At 70.7% G+C, this 18,060-nt stretch overlaps 2 protein-coding genes across 6 annotated transcripts; one reads left to right on the top strand and one right to left on the bottom strand.

Moving 5' to 3' along the window:
* Positions 1–2,429: 2,429 nt before the first annotated feature.
* On the bottom strand, positions 2,430–13,019 carry B4GALNT1 (beta-1,4-N-acetyl-galactosaminyltransferase 1). 4 transcript variants are annotated; one of them, XM_066207451.1, is made up of 12 exons: positions 12,821–13,019; positions 10,598–10,669; positions 9,733–9,940; positions 9,092–9,274; positions 8,786–8,892; positions 8,456–8,493; positions 8,027–8,207; positions 7,451–7,591; positions 6,072–6,259; positions 5,524–5,664; positions 4,352–4,589; positions 2,430–3,695 (listed from the first exon to the last, which is right to left on the bottom strand). In XM_066207451.1, exons 3-12 carry the CDS (start codon positions 9,933–9,935, stop codon positions 3,481–3,483), a joined length of 1,635 nt encoding a protein of 544 aa, XP_066063548.1. In that variant the 5' UTR covers positions 9,936–9,940; positions 10,598–10,669; positions 12,821–13,019; the 3' UTR covers positions 2,430–3,480. The 4 variants fall into 4 exon arrangements, with proteins under 4 accessions (XP_066063548.1, XP_066063547.1, XP_066063550.1 ...); XM_066207450.1 differs by lacking the exon at positions 12,821–13,019 and adding an exon at positions 11,175–11,253; XM_066207453.1 differs by lacking the exons at positions 7,451–7,591; positions 12,821–13,019 and adding an exon at positions 11,175–11,253.
* Positions 12,164–18,058, top strand: OS9 (OS9 endoplasmic reticulum lectin). 2 transcript variants are annotated; one of them, XM_066207437.1, is made up of 14 exons: positions 12,164–12,359; positions 13,736–13,912; positions 13,991–14,054; positions 14,144–14,220; positions 14,305–14,403; positions 14,754–14,955; positions 15,413–15,529; positions 15,628–15,734; positions 15,830–15,866; positions 15,997–16,085; positions 16,160–16,429; positions 16,842–17,286; positions 17,367–17,482; positions 17,619–18,058. In XM_066207437.1, exons 1-14 carry the CDS (start codon positions 12,195–12,197, stop codon positions 17,745–17,747), a joined length of 2,094 nt encoding a protein of 697 aa, XP_066063534.1. In that variant the 5' UTR covers positions 12,164–12,194; the 3' UTR covers positions 17,748–18,058. The 2 variants fall into 2 exon arrangements, with proteins under 2 accessions (XP_066063534.1, XP_066063535.1); XM_066207438.1 differs by having other exon boundaries at positions 12,165–12,359; positions 15,649–15,734.
* Positions 18,059–18,060: the final 2 nt, after the last annotated feature.

The following is an 18,060-nucleotide window of genomic DNA, read 5'->3' as shown; positions in this document are numbered from 1 at the left end:
TCCGGAATATGGAGGGCCCGAGGTGGTCGTGGACTTGCGGAATGGTTTGAGTTGGAAATGGCCTTAAAGATCATCCACTGCCCCTCTGCCCTGGGCAGGGGCACCTCCCACTGTCCCAGGCTGCTCCAAGCCCCATCCAGCCTGGCCTTGAACACTTCCAGGGATTCAGGGGCAGCCACAGCTGCTCTGGGAAATCCATCCCAGGGCCTCCCCACCCTCATGGGGGGAACTTCTCCCCAATCTCCCATCCATCCCTGCCCTCTGGCAGTGGGAGCCATTCCCTGTGTCCTGTCCCTCCATCCCTGGTCCCCAGCCCCTCTCCAGCTCTCCTGGAGCCCCTTTAGGCCCTGGAAGGGACTCCAGGGTCTCTCTGGAGTGAGGTGAACACCCCCAGCTCTCCCAGCCCGGCTCCAGAGGGGTTCCAGCCCTCGGAGCAGCTCCATGGACTCCTCTGGACTCTCTCCAGCAGCTCCACGTCCTCCCTGTGCGGGACCCCAGGGCTGGAGCAGCTCTGCAGGTGGAGTCTCACCTGGGCGGGGCAGAGGGGCAGAACCCCCCTCCCCTCTGCCCACGCTGGCACTCAGCCCAGGCTCGGGGATCTCTGGGTACCCCTGGATGTGGCCAGGATGTGTCCAACACACTCAAATCCTTCTCCATGGGGTCACCCATCCCCCCAGTCCCTTCCCCACCCAGCTGGAAAACCTGCCCTGGGTGTGTTGGACTTCCTGAGGTGCCACCTCCCCAGCCTGTCCCCAGCTCTTGGCATGGCACAAACATGATGGAACCCTGGCCTGGGACACCTGGCCTTGGACACCTGGCTGGGGACACCTGGCCGGGGACACCTGGCCGGGGACACCTGGCCTGGGACACCTGGCCTTGGACACCTGGCTGGGGACACCTGGCCGGGGACACCTGGCCTGGGACACCTGGCCGGGGACACCTGGCTGGGGACATCAGGGTGGGGACATCGGGGTGGAACACAGAGACTGGGACACTGGAATGAGGCTGGGGACACCAAAATGGGGGCCTTGGGGTGGGGACACTGCCTTGGGGAGCCAGGATGAAGACATCAGGACGGGACACAGAGATGGGGACATCGGGATGGGACACCAGGACAGAGACACTGGGATGGGACATAATGGGGACATTACAATGGCCTGCTTGGATGGGACATAGGCAGGGGGACACAGAGTGATGTCCCAGGAGCCCCCGGGGCAAGTTTGGGAGGGGGGACAGTGACCTCTTGGCGGTCCCATGGAGTCACTCAGGAGTGGCTGCAGAGTGTCCCCAGGTGTCACTCGAGGGTGTCACAGGACTCTTGGGGGGGCTGCCCTTGGCCCCTCAGTGTCTGTGTCCTTGTCCCTTTGTGTCCAGCCTCACGTCCCTTGTGGGCCCGTGTCCTTGTCCTTGTGTGTCTTTGTCCACCACGTGGCCGTGGCCGTGGCCGTGTCCCTGGCATGTCCTTGTCCTTCACGTGTCCCCTGTGTGTCCCAGCCCCCGCAAGTCCGTGTTCCTGCCATGCCCTTGTCCCCAGCGTGTCCCTACCCACCTCCTGGAGTGCGTCTGGCATGTCCATGTCCTTGTGCCTGCTGTGTCCTTGTCCACCACGTCTCTGTGTCCCTATCCCTGGCGTGTCCATGTCCTTGTCCCTGCTGTGTCCTTCTCCGTGTCCGTGTCCTTGGCCCTGCTGTGTCCCTGACCACCACGTGTCTGTCTCCATGTCCCTGGGGTGTCTGCCCCGTCACCACTTTGTCCTTGTCCACCATGCCCATGTCGGTCAGTGGTATCTCCTTGTCCCCAGGGCGTCCCATTCTCCTGGTCTGGCCTTGTCCTTGTCCTGTTCCCCCGACGTGTTCCTTCCCATGTCCTGTCCCATGTCCCATCAATCCCCGTGTCCCTGGTGTGTCCCTGTCCCTGCCGTGTCCTGCTGGGGCACGATGGACCCTGGGTGGGGGGGACAGGGCCCAGGGGTGTTCCTGTGGAAAATTTCCTTCCTTCACTAAAGGCCACGCCCAGGAGGAGCAACAATCACTGACCACGCCTGCTGACCACACCCATTAACCACTCCCACCGACCACACCCTCTGATCACGCCCACTGATCTCACCACTGGTCACACCCACCGACCACACCCTGGCCATACCCACTGACTGTGCCCCACAGTCCCTCTGTAGGTCCTATAGCCCCGCCCACCCCTACAGTCCCACCCCATTCCCTGTAGCCACTCCCACCCCCTATAGCCCCTCCCACCCCTATAGTCCCACCCATTTCTATAGCCCCTCCCACCCCCAAAACCCCTCCCACCCCAAAGCCCCCCTGCCCCAAAGCCCCTCCCACCCCCTATAGCCCCTCCCAGTGGGTGTGGCCTGGGCCCGTCTTTCCCTCCCCCCCGCCCCAGTTTTTGGAAGGAAGGAGCCGATTTCGGGCTGGTTAAAATCTCACCATCCATTGGGTAGAAAAGGGCGGGGGGGGGGGCAGCCCCTCCCCCAGCCCCTCCCCCACCCGCCCCGGGGGCTCGGGGGGTCCTGGGGGGGAGGGGCCGAGACTTGGCACAAAAATCCTGGCGGCAGCGCGGGGGAGGGGCTGTACAATAGAAAACTGAGTCGGGGACAACAGGGACCCGGTGCCCGGGGGGGACCCCAGCCCCACCCCACCCCCACCCCACCCCCAAAGTACAAAAGAGCTAAAAACACCGCGGGGGGGGCGGGGGGGGGGGGACTCCGGGGACCCCGCGGGGCCGTGGTGGCCCTGGGTGGTGGCACTGGGTGGTGGCCCATGGCAGTGGCCCTGGGGGTGGCCGCAGCGGGTGGTCCCGGGGGTGTCCTGCAGGTGGCCGGTGGTGGTGGCCCGCGGGGCACGCCCCGGAGAGCCCCCGGGGTGGTGGTGGCACACGGGCTGGCCCGTGGGAGGGGTGGCCACGGTAGTGATGACCCTCGGGTCGGACCACGGGGACAGTGGCCCCGGAGCTGGCCACCCTGGGGGTGGCCCCGTGTCATGCCAGTGTCAGTGGCCCTGGGGGCACCCCGGGGGCAGCCGGCCGTGGTGGCCCATGGGGTGGCCCCTTGTGGGCTTCGTGCCCTGAGGTGGCCAACAATGGTGGCCCTGGGGGTGGCCCAAAGGACACGGCCCGTTGGGGTCAGTGGCCCGTCGGGGTGTCCTGGGGACGCCCCAGATGTGGCCGACGATGCATGGAGCAGCTCATGGTCGTGGTGGCTCTGGGGACACCGTCGTGGTGGCAGGCAGCAGTGACCCTTGAGGTGGCCCGTGCTGCTGGCCACGTCCCCGGGGTGTCAGCGACCCTGGGGGTGGTGGCCCTGTGTCACCTCTGTGTCAGTGGCCCCGTGAGCACCGCGGGGGTGGCCAGCGCTGGCTGCCCATGGGGTGCCCCGGGGGCGGTGTCACCCCTGTGTCACCCCAGTGTCACCGGCCCCGTGGCTCCCCAGGGCCGCCCGGGGCTGGTGGCCGGGGCTGGTGGCCACGCCTAGTCGCCGGCCATGCACTTGAAGCGGTTCTTGAAGAAGAAGAGGCGCTGCTTGAGGCGCAGGCTGTCGTCCCGCGCCGCCGGGTACCGGTACCGATTGTACTGGCGCTCGCCCTCCGAGCGCCGCCACGGCAGCGCCAGCTTGGATGCGTGGTCCACCACCACGTCCTCGCACGAGCCCACGTGCAGCACCCCCAGCCCGTCGATGAAGAACTCTGGGGGCGGGGAGAGGAGCGCCCCAAAACGGGCTCAGAGCTGCCCTGGGGTCCCTCAGGCTGACTCTGATCCTGTGGGGCCACGGTGGGGGGTCCCCGCCATCCCCCCTTATCTCTGACCCTGTGAATTGTGGGGGTCCCCGGTATCCCCCCTTATCTCTGAGCCCCTGACTCCACTGTGGGGGAACCCTTTTCAGGACCCCAGAACACCCCAGGCACCCCCAGGCCCCTCTTCTCCCCTTCCTCGGGACCCGCAGCATGGCCCCCAGGCCCCCCCATCCTCCCCTGAGGCTCCCCAGACCCCTCCAAGGACACCCCCAAATTCCCCCTCCCCAGGGGCCCCCCGCCCCCTCCCCCGGCACTCCCACAGATCCTCCCAGTCCTTCCTTCCCTCCCCCTGGGCCCCCCAGGGCTCCACATCCCCCCCGACGCCCCAAGTCCTGCCCCCCAAACCTCTCAAGACCCTCAGGGGGACCTGGGGGCCGCCTGGACTGTCCTCCACCCCTCACCCCCGGGATCCCCTCATCCCTCAGCTCCCTGGGAACCCCCAGGACCCTCCTCCTCCTCCTCCTCAGGGACCCCCCGAGACACCCCCCCACCCCTCCGCAGACCCCTCAGCACCCTCCCACCTCCCCGCGCCCCCTCCCGTCCCTCACCGAGATGAGCCACGCGGCGCAGGCGGGGGTCGAAGCCCACCTGGCGCACCTTGTCGGTGCGAGCCAGGAAGAAGTTGACCACGCCGTCGGTGACGACGCAGGCGGGGAAGCCGGCGAGGCGGTGGTGGAAGCCGGGCCGGGTCCGCAGGCAGTCGCCCCCCGCGCCGCCGCCGCGGACGCTGAGCCGCTGCCGGTACGTGGTGGTGTAGCCCGTGATCTCCCGCACCGCGCCGCCCACCTGCGGGGCACAGCGCAGCGCTGGGGGCGCGGCGGCACCGGGAGCCCCGGAGCCGCCGGCATCGCCCACCCGGGCGGAGGGATGGGGCACTGTGGGCCTCAGAGGGTTTTTTTCAGCCGGCTAGCGGCTACTAATTTTTTTTTTTTTTTTTTTCCCCGAGGAAAAAAATTCCTCAGAAAAAGCTTTTTCTCAAAGCAGACTGGTAAACAACTGTCCTCTCTCAAAACAATCTCAGCCCAGCGGGTGTTTGCTCTTTCTCTGGTTTAACCAACGGCAGCAGGGAGGTGTCGTTCCCATTCACCAATCGTGTCAGGTCTGTGTTGGGCTTTATAAAAGGTACTTTGAATTTAAACAGTAAAACCTTCTGTTTCTGTGCTCTTTGCCTTCTCAAATATTTGGAGTCTTTTGTGTTCTACAGTGACAGGACGGGACAGGGCCGCTGAGCTGGGGCTGTGCCAGCATCTGGGCACCCCCTGAGCCCCCACCTGGGCACCAGTACTCCCTGAACCCCCACCTGGGCACCTGCTGAACCCCCACCTGGGCACCCCCTGAGCCCCCACCTGGGCACTGACACCCCCTGAACCCCCACCTGGGCACCCCCTGAGCCCCCACCTGGGCACCAGTACTCCCTGAACCCCCACCTGGGCACCTGCTGAACCCCCACCTGGGCACCCCCTGAGCCCCCACCTGGGCACCGACACCCCCTGAACCCCCACCTGGGCACCCCCTGAGCCCCCACCCGGGCACCCCCTGAGCCCCCACCTGGGCACTGACACCCCCTGAGCCCCCACCTGGGCACTGACACCCCCTGAGCCCCCACCTGGGCACTCCCTGAGTCCCCACCGGGGCACTGACATCCCCTGAACCCCCACCTGGGCACCCCCTGAGCCCCCACCTGGGCACCGGCACCCCCCCAGCCCCCCGAGCCCCTCACCAGGTCCAGGCTGGTTCTCTCCAGGACATCCACCAGCTTCTCCAGGCGCGTGCGGGGCGTGAAGATGAAGTCATCGTCCACCCACAGCACGTACTTGGTCGTCACCTGCGACACCGCCAGGTTCCTCCCGGCGAACCAGCCCTGCGGGGGCAGCGCCGAGCCTCGGGCACCGCAGCCACAGCCCGCGGGTCCCCGCGGCGCCGACAGGAGCCCCAGGCCCCCCTCCCCCGGACACCTCGGGAGCCCCCCGGGACCCTGCCGCTTTGTGTCCCCTCCCTCTGGGGTCCCACCGCTCTGACACAGTTCTCATTGTGTCCCCGTTGTCCCCAGCCGCAGGGACGCTCACCCTGCCAGCCCCCCTCCCACGCCCCACAGCCCCATCAGAACCCCAATGTCCCCATCTCTGGGGTCCCACCACGCTGCCAGACCTCCATGTCCCCCCCTTTTCGGGGACCTCAGCCCCTGTCACGTCCCCCACGGCTCTGCCAGGCCCCCGTGACCCCTCCCCGGGCACGCAGAGCCCTGACAGCGCCCCGGGGCAGCCTCACCTTGCCGAAGGGCATGAGGTAGTGCTCCAGGTGGGGCCCGGACAGCGGCTCGGGGCGCTGGCTGTCGTCGGCCACCACGATGGTGACAGAGGGGTAGAAGCGGCGGATGCTGGCGATGAGCCCCCGCAGCTTGTCGTAGCGCAGGAACGTCTTGGTGGCCACTGTCACCAGCGCCGAGATGTTGTACCCTGGAGGGGGGGGTGGAGGCATTGGGAACCTGCACTGGGAGCACTGGGAGGGCTGGGAGCCCTGGGAGCCCTGGGAACCTGCACTGGGAGCACTGGGAGCTAGTACTGGGAGCACTGGGAACCTGCACTGGGAGCTAGTACTGGGAGCACTGGGAGCACTGGGAGCACTGGGAGCTAGTACTGGGAGCACTGGGAGCCTGCACTGGGAGCACTGGGAACCTGCACTGGGAGCTCTGGGAGTGCTGGGAGCTCAGGAAGCCTGGACTGGGAGTACTGGGAGCACTGGGAGCACTGGGAGCCTGCACTGGGAGCACGGGGAGTGCTGGGAGCTCAGGAAGCCTGGACTGAGAGTACTGGGAGCACTGGGAGCACTGGGAACCTGCACTGGGAGCACTGGGAGCCTGCACTGGGAGCCTGCACTGGGAGCACTGGGAGCGCTGGGAGCTCAGGAAGCCTGCACTGGGAGCTCTGGGAGCACTGGGAGTGCTGGGAGCACTGGGAGTCAGCACTGGGAGCGCTGGGCACCCACCCATACTGGGAGTACTGGTAACCCGTACTGGGAGCCCACTCTAGGAGTGCTGGACACTTCAGTAGCGGTCACCTGAGCACTGGGAACCCACACTGGGAGCAGCAGTCACCCCGGTACAGGGAGGGTTGGGCACCTGCACTGGGAGCACTGGGACACTCACTGGGAGTACTGAGCAGCCACACTGGGAGGACTGGGACTCTGTCACAGGGATCACTGGAAGGGCTGGGCCACTGGTACTGGCAGAACCAGCAGTGTCCAGCACTGGGAGCACTGGGAGCACTGGGAACACTGGGAGTCTGGCACTGGGGGAACTGGGAGCACTGGGGGCACTGGGAGTCTGGCACTGGGGGAACTGGGAGCACTGGGAGCACTGGGGACACTGGGAGTCTGGCACTGGGGGAACTGGGAGCACTGGGGACACTGGGAGTCTGGCACTGGGGGAACTGGGAGCACTGGGGGCACTGGGGACACTGGGGGAACTGGGATGCTGGCACTGGGGGCACTGGGAGCACCAGGAGCACTGGACACCCACACAGGGAGCACTGGGACTCCATCCCAAGGAGCAGGGCTGGGGACACTGGGGACACTGGGGACACTGGGAGCACCGTGACTGCGGGGGGCACGGGCATGGCTGGTCTGGGGGTGCAGGGCTCCGTGCTCACCCCCGTCCCCGCTGCTGTCACTGTCCCCATCCCCGTCGCCGTCGCCGTCGCCGGGGGTCCCGGGGCCGTAGAGGCGGGGCGTGGGCGGGTGCCGGATGCGGATGGCGAAGGCGGCGGAGTGGCCGTCGGTGGAGAACTGCACTGCAGGGCGAGGGGGGGCTGGGGGCGCGGGGGGACACGGGGGGCACGGGGAGGGGCAACGGGGCGCCGGGGGGAGGCCGGAATTCCCGGGGGGAGGCTGCAATTCCCGGGGGGAGGCTGCAATTGCCGGAGCGAAGGGCTCACTGGAGGACATGGGGAACAACGCGGGCGTCGGGGATACCACGAGTGGCCCCGTGGGCATTGGGGATCCGGGGGTGCTGGGGGTCCCGGGGGGAACTGGGGATCCGGGGCAACCAGGGGGGATTTGGGGTCCGGGGAGACGTTGGGGGTCCCAGGGGTGCTGGGGTTCCCATGGATCAGCCGCGGCCCCGGGGGCACTGGGGGTCCCAGGGGCAGGGGGGGCTCTGGGGATGCCGGGGGTCCCGGAATCCTCCCCCCCCCCCGATCCGCCGTCGGGGCTCCCCCCGTACCCACCGATGTCGGCGGTGTCGGGGTGGAACTGCGTGTTGGTGTAGGTGACGAACTGCAGCTGCCGGTTCAGGTGGTCCAGGTGGGCGGCGGCCAAGGACAGGTGCGGCTGCCCCTCCCCCCGCAGCGCCACGCCCTCCACCTCGGCCGCCACCGCCAGTGTTCCCAGCGAGGCCGTCAGGTTCACCTGGGGGCGGCACGTCACGGGGGGCCCGGGGGGGGCACGGCAGGGACCCCCCAAAACCGGGGGGGGCTGCACACGGGGGGGAGGGAACGCGCCGAGACCACCCCGGCCCCGCCCACCCCCGCCCGCCCCGCCCACAAACCGGATAGACCCCGCCCATGCCCAGCACATCCCGCCCCTTCCAGTCAAGCCACGCCTCCCTTTCCACGCCCCCTCCCAGCCCCTCCCCCGTGCCCCGCCCTCGCCCTCACCTGGTACCTGTTCCTGGCCGGCGCCTGCAGGCTGAGCCCTGGGGGCCGCGACACGGGGGTGAGCCCGGAGACCCCCGGAGGGACCCCCTGCCCCCCCTCCCCCTCAGAGACATCCGGGGTGCCCCCTGCCCAGGGACCCCCATCCCCGTGTCCCCCCGGGTGCCTCCCTCCGATCCCGTGCCTGGCCCCGGTGCCCCACACCCCCACGTTTCCCCCGATCTGTGCCCTCCCCATTGCCCCCCCCCGTGCCCCCCACAAGCGTTCCCCTCCCACCCCCGTGCCCCAAACCCGTGCCCCCCCCGACTCCGCGCAGCCCCCGCGCCCCCTCACCGGGCACCAGCACCGTCTGCAGCGGCCGCACCTCCACCCCCTGCGCCGGGTACTCCAGAGGGGAGTTGGCCGGGACGATGAGCAGGCGGTCGGCAGGGGTCTGCACCCTGCGGGGGGAGGCAGCGGGGGTTCAGCCGCGGGTCCTGGGAGTGTCCCACCCCGCGCCGGGCCCGGTCAGTGCGGGGCGCACAGCCCGCCACGAGGGTCCCGACCCCCGCCCAGTGCCGAGCCCGGGATCCCGCTCTGCCCCGAGGTGCCCTGGGGGTCTCCCCCGCCCCGGGGGACCCTCCCGCCCCCGTCACTCACCGGTTCCGGTAATTGCGGTACTCGCGCTCCCGCAGCCGCAGCTGCCGCGGCCGCTCCCCGGGGGCGAAGGCGCTGGCGAAGTCGAAGCCCACCGGGCCGGGCCCGAAGATCCGCCGCCGGAGCGGCAGCGCCAGCCCCGACTCCGCCTCCGCCTCGCACGAGCAACCGTTCCTGGGCAGCAGCCTGTCGCGACAGGGCCGCTGTCACCGACACCGGCGGCACCGTAACCTGCAGCCCCGCAGCCGGACACGGGGACTCGCCACGGCACCGCCCCGACACCGTCCGTCACCGCCTGACCGCACGTGGCACCGCCCTGGCACCTGCCGCCACCTCCCAGACACCCCCAGAGCCCTGACCCCGCCCTGGCATCACCTTTGTCACCCCTCTGCCACCACCTCATCGGCCCCAATCCCCGAGCCCGGGCTTCCCCCACTTTTGGGTGCCGAGCCCCTGGCTGCCCCCGCCCTCAGGAGCCGCAGTCCCACCCCGGGGTGCCCCCACCCTGCCGTGCCCCACCCCGGGACTCCCAGACCCCAACCCATGGGTGCCCCATGAAGTCACCCCCCCTATCCCGGGGTCCCCTCACCCCACAGGTGCCCCTCCACGGTGCCCCCCACCGCCCCCCCCAGCCCCATCCTTACTCCATCACTTCCTCCTTGAGGCGGAAGGGCACGTGGGGGTAGGCGCGGGCGGAGGGCGGCAGAGGGGGCGGCAGCCGCTGGGGCGGGGGGCGGCGCAGGTCCACGATGGGGGGGTCCTTGGGCGCCCACAGGTGCAGGTACAGCGCGGCCAGCGAGGCCGAGGCCACCAGCAGCAGGCACAGCGCCCGCTGCGCCCCCCGCATCCTGCCTGGTGGGGGGGGCACCGTCACCCCCGTGCCCCTCGGTGCCCCCCGGCGACACCCACCGCCCCCCAGTGGCCCCCAGTGCTCCCCAGCGAGGCCAAGGCCAAGGGCAGCAGCGCCCAGTTTAACTCAGTGTAACCCAGTTTAACCCAGCGTCCCCAGTGCCACCCAGTGCCCTCAGTGTAACCCAGTGTCCCCAGTGCCACCCAGAGCCCCCAGAGCCCCCAGTTTAACCCAGTGTCCCCCGTGTCCCCAGTGCCACCCAGAGCCTCCAGTTTAACCCAGTGTAACCCAGTTTAACCCAGTGTAACCCAGTTTAACCCAGAGCCCCCGGTACCCTCAACCCAGTGTAACCCAGTTTAACCCAGAGCCCCCAGTGCCTCCCGCTGCCACCCAGCATCCCCAGTGCAAACCAGTACTCACAGCACCTCCCAGTGCCACCAGTGCCACCCAGTGCCCACCAGTGCAGTGCACCGTCCCTTAATCCCTGCGCTGCCTTCCCAGCGCTCCCACCTCCCAGTTTCCCAGTTCAGCCCAGTGCCCTGCCCAGTGCCCGCCCCCTCCCCCCGCCCCAGTTCCCCCGTTCTGCTGTGCTCGAGTGGCGCCCCCTCCATCCCGCCCCCCGGTGCTCCCAGTGCTCCCAGTGCTCTCAGCGTCCTCACCTCGGGGTGGGCGCAGGTCCCGGCGGGGGGGGCTCAGCCCACACTCATGGCTCTGACCCCCACACCACTGGCCTGGGGGACACGGGGACAGTGTCAGCGGCGGGAGGGACCCGCACCCCCGGTATCCCCCGCCGCCCCCCCGGCTCCCCCAGCCCCCCGGGATGTGCCTGCAGACGGGGGACGCCCCACACCGCCCCCCGAGGATGAGGGGCTCAGGCAAAGGCAGGGCTCGGGCGAGACGTCACATCGGGAGGGGTTGGGGGTGCTCGGGGGCACGAGGGGGGGCAGGGAGGGGCCTGGGAGATGTTGGGGGGAGGCTCGGGGAGCTGGGAGGGGCGGGAGGCCCGGGGGATGCGCAGGGAGGGGAGGCTGGGAGTGTCGGGGGGGCACAGGGGATGGGGGATGCGGGGGATGCTGGGGGCGCCGGAGGCTTTCGGGGGGGCGGCCCGGGGGGTGCCGCGGGGTGCGGGGAGTTGGGGCTGTCTGGGGGGAGAGGCGGCGATGTCGCAGCCGCCGGGCAGTGGCAGGTGCCATCCCTGGTCGCGACAGGGCGCGATAAGAGCGGCCCCGGCCCTACCTGGCTCCGCTGGCGGGTCCCGGCGCTCCGCGGCCGCAGGCGGCACCGGCACCGGCACCGGAGCGGGCGGCGAGGGCGCCCCCGGCGGCCCCGGTGTGGAACGGCACCGCCGCAGCCCCGGGAGGGGCGGGGCGAGGCTGCGGGGGGAAAGGAGAAGTGGGGGGCGGGGGGGGGGGGGCAAACCGCGGGGAGGGGCGGGCGGCTGCACCCGCGGCCTCGGGGCTGCCGGGGCTCGGGCCAGGGACGGGGAGAGCAGGATCAGCCCCCCCGGCGCGGCTGCCACAGGCCGCGCTTTGTGCCCACGCGTGGGGCGCACAACGGCTCCATTTAGCGGGGGGGCGGGGGGGGCTCGGGCTGGGCCCGGCCGGGCCCGGGAGGGGGCGGGGGCTCGGAGACGGGGGGGTCGGGGAGATTCGGGGGGCTGGGTGTGGCCAGGCGGTTGAGGGGATGCTGAGGGGTCCGTGGGGGGACTGAGGGGTCCTGGAGGGGGTTGGGCGGGGTCAGGAGGAGACTGGGGGGGCAGAGGGGCACCAGCTGCGGCGGCGATGGGGGCAGGGAGGCCACCCCCTCGCTCGGAGTCCCCCGCACGCCCCTCACCGTGGGCCGGGGCCTCCCCCAGGAGCGGGCAGGAGCGGGCCCGGTTCTCCCGTCCCGGCTCCGGTAATCACGTGACCCCCCCGGGATGCTCTGTGCTCTCCGCCAATCAGCGAGCGGGGATCGCCTGCATCCCGCTCGGCCAATGGGGAACCGCCAGCGCTACGTCATCGCGGCCGGACCCGCCCCGTCCCGCCATTGGCTGCCGCCCGCGCGGGCTTCGGCCAATCGCCGCCGCCCCGGGCCTCGCAACCACCGCGCCCCCGCGGCCTCACAACCGGAGGCGTCATTGCCGCCCACCGGCCAATCAGAGTCGCGCTCGCCGTTGACAGGCAAGCGTTCGGACCAATCGCAATCCGGAATATCGGGGCCGGGGCGGGCGCGGGGAGGTGCGGGCGGAAGCGGAAGCGGCGGCGGCGGAGGAAGATGGCGGCGCGGCGGGGCCCGGGGCCGGTGGCGGTGCTGGCGCTGCTGGCGCTGCTTGGCCCGGGGTGGCCCCTCCGCGGAGCCCGAGCCGCGCTCAACCTGCAGGAGCTAAGCGAGCTCAAGTACGGCCTCGAGATCCTGGCCGAACCCGTGCTGGCCGGGCAGGTGCGCCGCGGCACCGGGGCCAACGGCAGGGTGGAGGGGAGGCGGGGGCCCGGGGACCCTACCGGGACCGGCACACCGGCCACGGGGCTGCCGAGCAGGGGAGCGGCGGCTGCGGGTCGGGAATGCCGCCCGGGGCCCGGGAGCACCCGTCCGGGGCCGCTCGGGGGCGCGGCTCCGGTCAGGGGCTGTACCGGGCCCGGGGCACCGCAATGTGCTCCCTGCGCGGGCTCCTTCCGGGGCCGGGGGCTGCTGGGGAGCGGGACACGGCCGGGGCTTCCCGGGGGGGGCAGGCGTTCCCTTTCGGGGCGGGAGCGGAGCCGGAGGCACCGGGTGAGGGTCAGGGAGTGACCCGGGGCCGGGGGCACCGGCCCGGGCGGGTTCGGGGTGCTCCCGGCCCGGGCTGGGCGCGGAGACACGGGAGTCACCGGATCTGGGGGGACACGGGGGTGGGCGGTCCGTACCTGTCCCGCTGAGCTGCTCCCCGGCGGTGACAGTGACCCCGCACCGGGGGTGACAGTGACCCCGCACCGGGGGTGACAGTGACCCCGCACCGGGGGTGACAGTGACCTCCGCCCGCGCCCCCGGAGCTGGCGGGGCCGCGCTGCCGCCGCCGCCAGATGTTCCTGCGCCCGTCCCGGATATGGGTCTGGCGGGGGAGGGGACCGCGCTCTCACTTCGTGTTTCGATTTCCCGTTATTGGCGGGGAGGGGACGCGCGCTGCCGCCTCTTTGTCCCCGGGCCTCCCCTGGAGCCCCCCCTGGGGACAGCGCCAGGCGTGTCCCGCCCCCAGCCCGTGTGCCCTGGACTGTGCCCTGGGCTGGGCCCTGCGCTGGGCCGCGGGTGCGGCGTGTGCCGGGGCAGGGCTGCCCTTGGCGGGGGATGGGCTCCGGGCTCTGTCCCGCCCCACGCGGGGGGGCTCTGGGGACATGGGGGGGCTGGGGGGTCTCGGGGGGTGCCGGAGGGTACTGAGGGGGGGGGCTTTGCAAAGGGGGCAGACTTTAGGGTCCCGGGGGGCTCCGAGGTGTCCCGACAGGAGCTGTGGGGTCCGGGGGGGCTCCGAGGTGTCCCGACAGGAGCTGTGGGGTCCGGGGGGGCTCCGAGGTGTCCCGACAGGAGCTGTGGGGTCCCTGGGAGGCTCCGAGGTGTCCCGACAGGAGCTGTGGAGTCCCGGGAGGCTCCGAGGTGTCCCGTCAGGAGCTATGGGGTCCCTGGGAGGCTCCGAGGTGTCCCGACAGGAGCTCTGGGGTCCGGGGGGGTTTCCGAGGTGTCCCGACAGGAGCTGTGGGGTCCGGGGGGGTTTCTGAGGTGTCCCGACAGGAGCTGTGGGGTCCCGGGGGGGCCGCGCAGGGCTCTGACAGCCCCGTGACCCCCCCCAGCACCATGCCGAGGACGTGGTGACAGTGGCCTCGCGGTTCAAGCAGCGCTATGAGTGCCGCCTGCCCCCCGCGGCCGTGGGGCCGCCCCCCGGTCCCCCGCGGGACCCCCGGCTCTACAACGGCTCCGGCGTGGCCGAGCTGCTGCGGCCCATGGGGACAGCGCCCTGTCTGCTCAAGGTGGGCTCGGGGGGTGCCGGGGGGCGGGGTGTCCGGGGGGGCGCCCCCAGCCTCACCCGGGGACTCTGCTCTTCCCAGACCAAGGACTGGTGGACGTACGAGTTCTGCTACGGGCGGCACATCCAGCAGTACCACCTGGAAGGTGACAGCGGCGACAGGGGGAGGGGACAGGGTGGCCCCGGTGACCCCCGTGCCGCCCGTAACCCGCGCTCTCTGTCCCCGCCCCCGCAGAGTCTGAGATCAAGGGCGACGTCCTCGTCCTCGGCTATTACCAGTCCGCCTTCGACTGGGACGACGAAACAGCCAAGGTCCGTGTCCCGCCCCCGCCCGGGGGACAGGCGGGGACGGCGGTGTCCCCGCGCCCACCCCGCGCCCCTCCCTGTCCCCTCCAGGCCACCAAGCAGCACCAGCTGCGGCGCTACCACAGCCAGAGCTACGTGAACGGCTCCCGCTGCGACCTGACCGGCCGCGCCCGCGAGGCCGAAGTCCGGGTGAGGGCCGGGGACACCGGCGGGGCTCGGGGGACACCTGCAGGGCTCAGGTGACACCTGCAGGGCACGGGGGACACCTGCAGGGCACGGGGGACACCAGCAGGGCTCGGGGGACACCTGCAGGGCACGGGGGACACCAGCGGGGCTCAGGTGACACCTGCAGGGCACGGGGGACACCTGCAGGGCACGGGGGACACCAGCGGGGCTCAGGTGACACCTGCAGGGCTCGGGGGACACCGGCAGGGCACGAGGGACACCTGCAGGGCACGGGGGACACCTGCAGGGCTCCGGGGACACCGGCGGGCACCCTCGGGGACAGCCAGGGTGTCACCCCGGCGCCGTGCCCGCAGTTCCTGTGCGAGGAGGGCGCCGGGGATTACATCGCCCGCGTGGACGAGCCGCAGTCGTGCTCGTACGTGCTGACGGTGCACACGACGCGCATCTGTCACCACCCGTTCCTGCGGCCCGCCCCGGGGCTGGCCCCGCAGCCCATCCGCTGCCAGCCCGCCCTGTCCCCCGCGCAGTACGTCCAGTACGTGCGGGCACAAGTCTGTGAGTACTGGGGACGCGCCGGCCCAGGCACGGGGGCCGTGGGGTGGGGCTGCTGCCGTGTCCTTTCTGTCCCCAGGGTGGCAGAATCCCCTTCAGCCTGGGGCTGTCCCCTCCATCCTGAGACTGGCCCTGTCTCCTTTTTCTCAGGCTGCCACTGTCCCCTCTTATCTCACTGTCTTCTCCCACCTGGCTCTGTCCCCTCGTCCCCCAGCTGGCCTTGACCCCTTCATCCCAAGGCTGGCACTGTCACCTTCCTGGCCCTGTCCCCTCCGTCCTGGGGCTGTCACTGTCACCTTCCTGGCCCTGTCCCCACTGTCCTGGGGCTGGCCCTGCTCCCTCTGTGCCAGAGTTGGCCTTGTCCCCTCCAGCACAGACCTGCCCTGGTCCCCTGCAGTGTGGAGCTGGGCCTGTCCCCCCACAGCTGTGCTGTCACTGTCCCTGTCCCCTGTGTCCCCAGCTGACACCAAGAGGAAGGTGGAGGAGATCTCGGAGGAGCTGCGGACGCTGGACACGCGGCTGTGGAGTGACAGGGACGGCGAGGCCACCTCACAGAGCCCTGAGGGCACCCAGGATGGTATGGCCCCTGTCCCCACCCCACGGTGACAGCACAGCCAGTGTCCCCTCTCCCCTGGCCTGAAGCTCCCAGTGCCAAGCATGTCCCCACTGTGGCAGCTGTGTCCCCCCATGTGCCAGGGAACCAGCCAGACACAGCCAAGGATGTGGCAGCTGGGGACCAGGAGGTGACAGTCACAGGCACTGGCCAGCGGGACAGCACCAGGGTGAGTCCCTGGGGACATTCTGGGGGTCTCAGGGCGGGTTGGGGTCACTTTGTGGGGGGTTGAGTCCTGCTCCATCCCCTGTCCCCTCCCTGCAGGAGCCGTCCCCGAGGGCAGCTGGTGGTCGGGCAGCTGGTGAGTCCTGGGGTGTCCACCCCGTGTCCCCCCATGCCCCTCCTGTGTCCCCCATGTCCCCCCATGCCCCCCCCGTGTCCCCTATGCCCCCCCTGCCACTCCCAGCCTCCTATTCTGGGTTCCCTTGTAGATCCACGGAAGAAAATCCACTTCAAGGTGATCCGGAGCCCCGGGGACCTGCTGCAGTTCATCGAGGAGCTGAAGGAGACCACCAGGAAGGTGGGGACCTCCCCCTCGTCCCTTGGGCCTCTCCGTACCTCAGTTTCCCCCTGAGCCCCTTCCCTCTGCCTCAGGCCAAGGCGAAGGCGAGCGAGGAGGAGGAGGAGGCAGCAAAAGCTGCCCCAGCCCCACCTGGCCCCGTGGAGCCCCCCAACCCCGAGGCCCTGCCTGGCTCCGAGGCCTCCCCCGCGGGGGAGGACGAGGAGGAGGAGGATGATGAGGAGGAGGAGGAGGCAGGACCGCTGCTGGCGGGGCTGGAGCTGCTGCCACGGGAGCAGGTGGCGAGGCTGAAGGAGGAGGTGAAGAGCCAGATGGAGCAGGAGTTCGACAGCATCATCAGCGAGGTGGGGACCCCTGGCTGGGCTGGGACCCCCACAGGGGCACTGGGACCAACACTGGGACCCCCCTGGCTGGGCTGGGACCCCCACAGGGGCACTGGGATCCCCCTGGCTGGGCTGGGACCCCCACAGGGACACTGGGACCCCCCTGGCTGGGCTGGGACCCCCACAGGGACACTGGGACCCCCCTGGCTGGGCTGGGACCCCCACAGGGACACTGGGACCCCCACAGAGACACTGGGACCCCCCTGGCTGGGCTGGGGAGCCCCTGGAAGGGTTGGGACACCCGGGCTGTGCTGGGGACCCTGTGGCCGGGCCAGGGATGCCCAGCAGAGATGGGGACAGGCTGGGGACAACCCTTCTGGTGCTCTCTACCCGCTGGCCGGGCTGAGAAACGCACCTTTAACCCCTCCTGCAGGTGGAGGATGAGCTGGAGACCGAGGGGCTGAAGGGGGAGTTTGACCGGAGCCGCGCCACGCGGACCCTGGCGTCCACCCTGAGCCGCCTGATGGACCGGCTGGACAGGGCCGAGCCCCGCCGCGACCCCCCCGAGCCCCGGCCCGGCCCCGGGGGGCACCCGGAGGACAAGGGGGAGGAGGAGGAGGAGGAGGAGGAGGGTGGAGCCGCCAGGAAGGGCAGCCCCAACGATGGGCGGGTGCGGGTGCGGATGAGCAGGGTCGGGAACCGCGACGCGCCCCAGGGCCGGGAGCCTTCGCAGGGGAAGCGGGAGCCTCTGCAGGGGGAGCAGGAGCCCCCCCGGGAGGAGCAGGAGCCCCCCCGGGAGAGCCAGAGCCCCTCGCAGCTGCCGCAGGTGGAGAACGAGGTGCGGGAGCTGCTGGCCAAGGAAGGGCTGCGGGCTGAAGGTAGGGAGGGGTCCGGCTGGGGGAGGCGGCAGGGGGGAGCCCCCCTCCCCAAATCAACCCCCCCGGGCCCCCCTCCCCAGGGAAAATCGAGATCAAGATCGTGACGGCGGCGGCGGGGAGCGAGGAGGAGGAGGCGGCGCAGTGGCTGTCGGAGGAGGATTCCCGGAGCCTGAAGGAGATTTTCCTCAGCATCCTGGTGCGGGGGGCGGGCCACGGGGAGTTGGGGATGGGGGAAACAGAGACACGGGCTGGAACTGAGGAACTGAGGCACGGCAGGGCTGGGGAATGGGGGGGCACTGAGGTGTGAAGGGGACGCTGATCTGTCCCCCCAGGTGCAGGGCACGGAGGAGGCGCAGAAGGAGCGGCGGCGGCAGCAGGCACTGGAGGACAATTATCGCTTCGTGTGGGGGGGCCGCGACGAGCCCCCTCCGCCCGCTGACTCTGAGGACCAAGACTTCTGATCCCCCAAATTCTCATCCCTTAAATCTTCAACATCCCCCCAGAATTGTGGCCACCTCCCTGCTGTGGGACTGGGCACAGGACACTGGTGCCCCCCACCCAGGAGGGGTCCCTGCCCTGCTGGGGGAGTTCCCTGTGTCCCCCCGGGGGGCCCTGCCCTGCTGGGGGCGGTCCCTGTGTCCCCCCCGGGGGTCCCTGCCCTGCTGGGGGAGTTCCCTGTGTCCCCCCCGGGGGTCCCTGCCCTGCTGGGGGAGTTCCCTGTGTCCCCCCGGGAGTCCCTGCCCTGACATCGGGCACATTTGTGACACGGATGAA

Source organism: Chamaea fasciata, unplaced genomic scaffold (assembly GCF_029207755.1).
Source record: "Chamaea fasciata isolate MVZ Bird 193981 ecotype frontalis unplaced genomic scaffold, bChaFas1.0.hap1 SCAF_41, whole genome shotgun sequence".
Classification (NCBI taxonomy): Eukaryota; Metazoa; Chordata; class Aves; order Passeriformes; family Sylviidae; genus Chamaea; species Chamaea fasciata.
The sequence above is the reverse complement of the archived record's forward strand: the minus strand, read 5'-3'. Positions and strand labels throughout refer to the sequence as shown.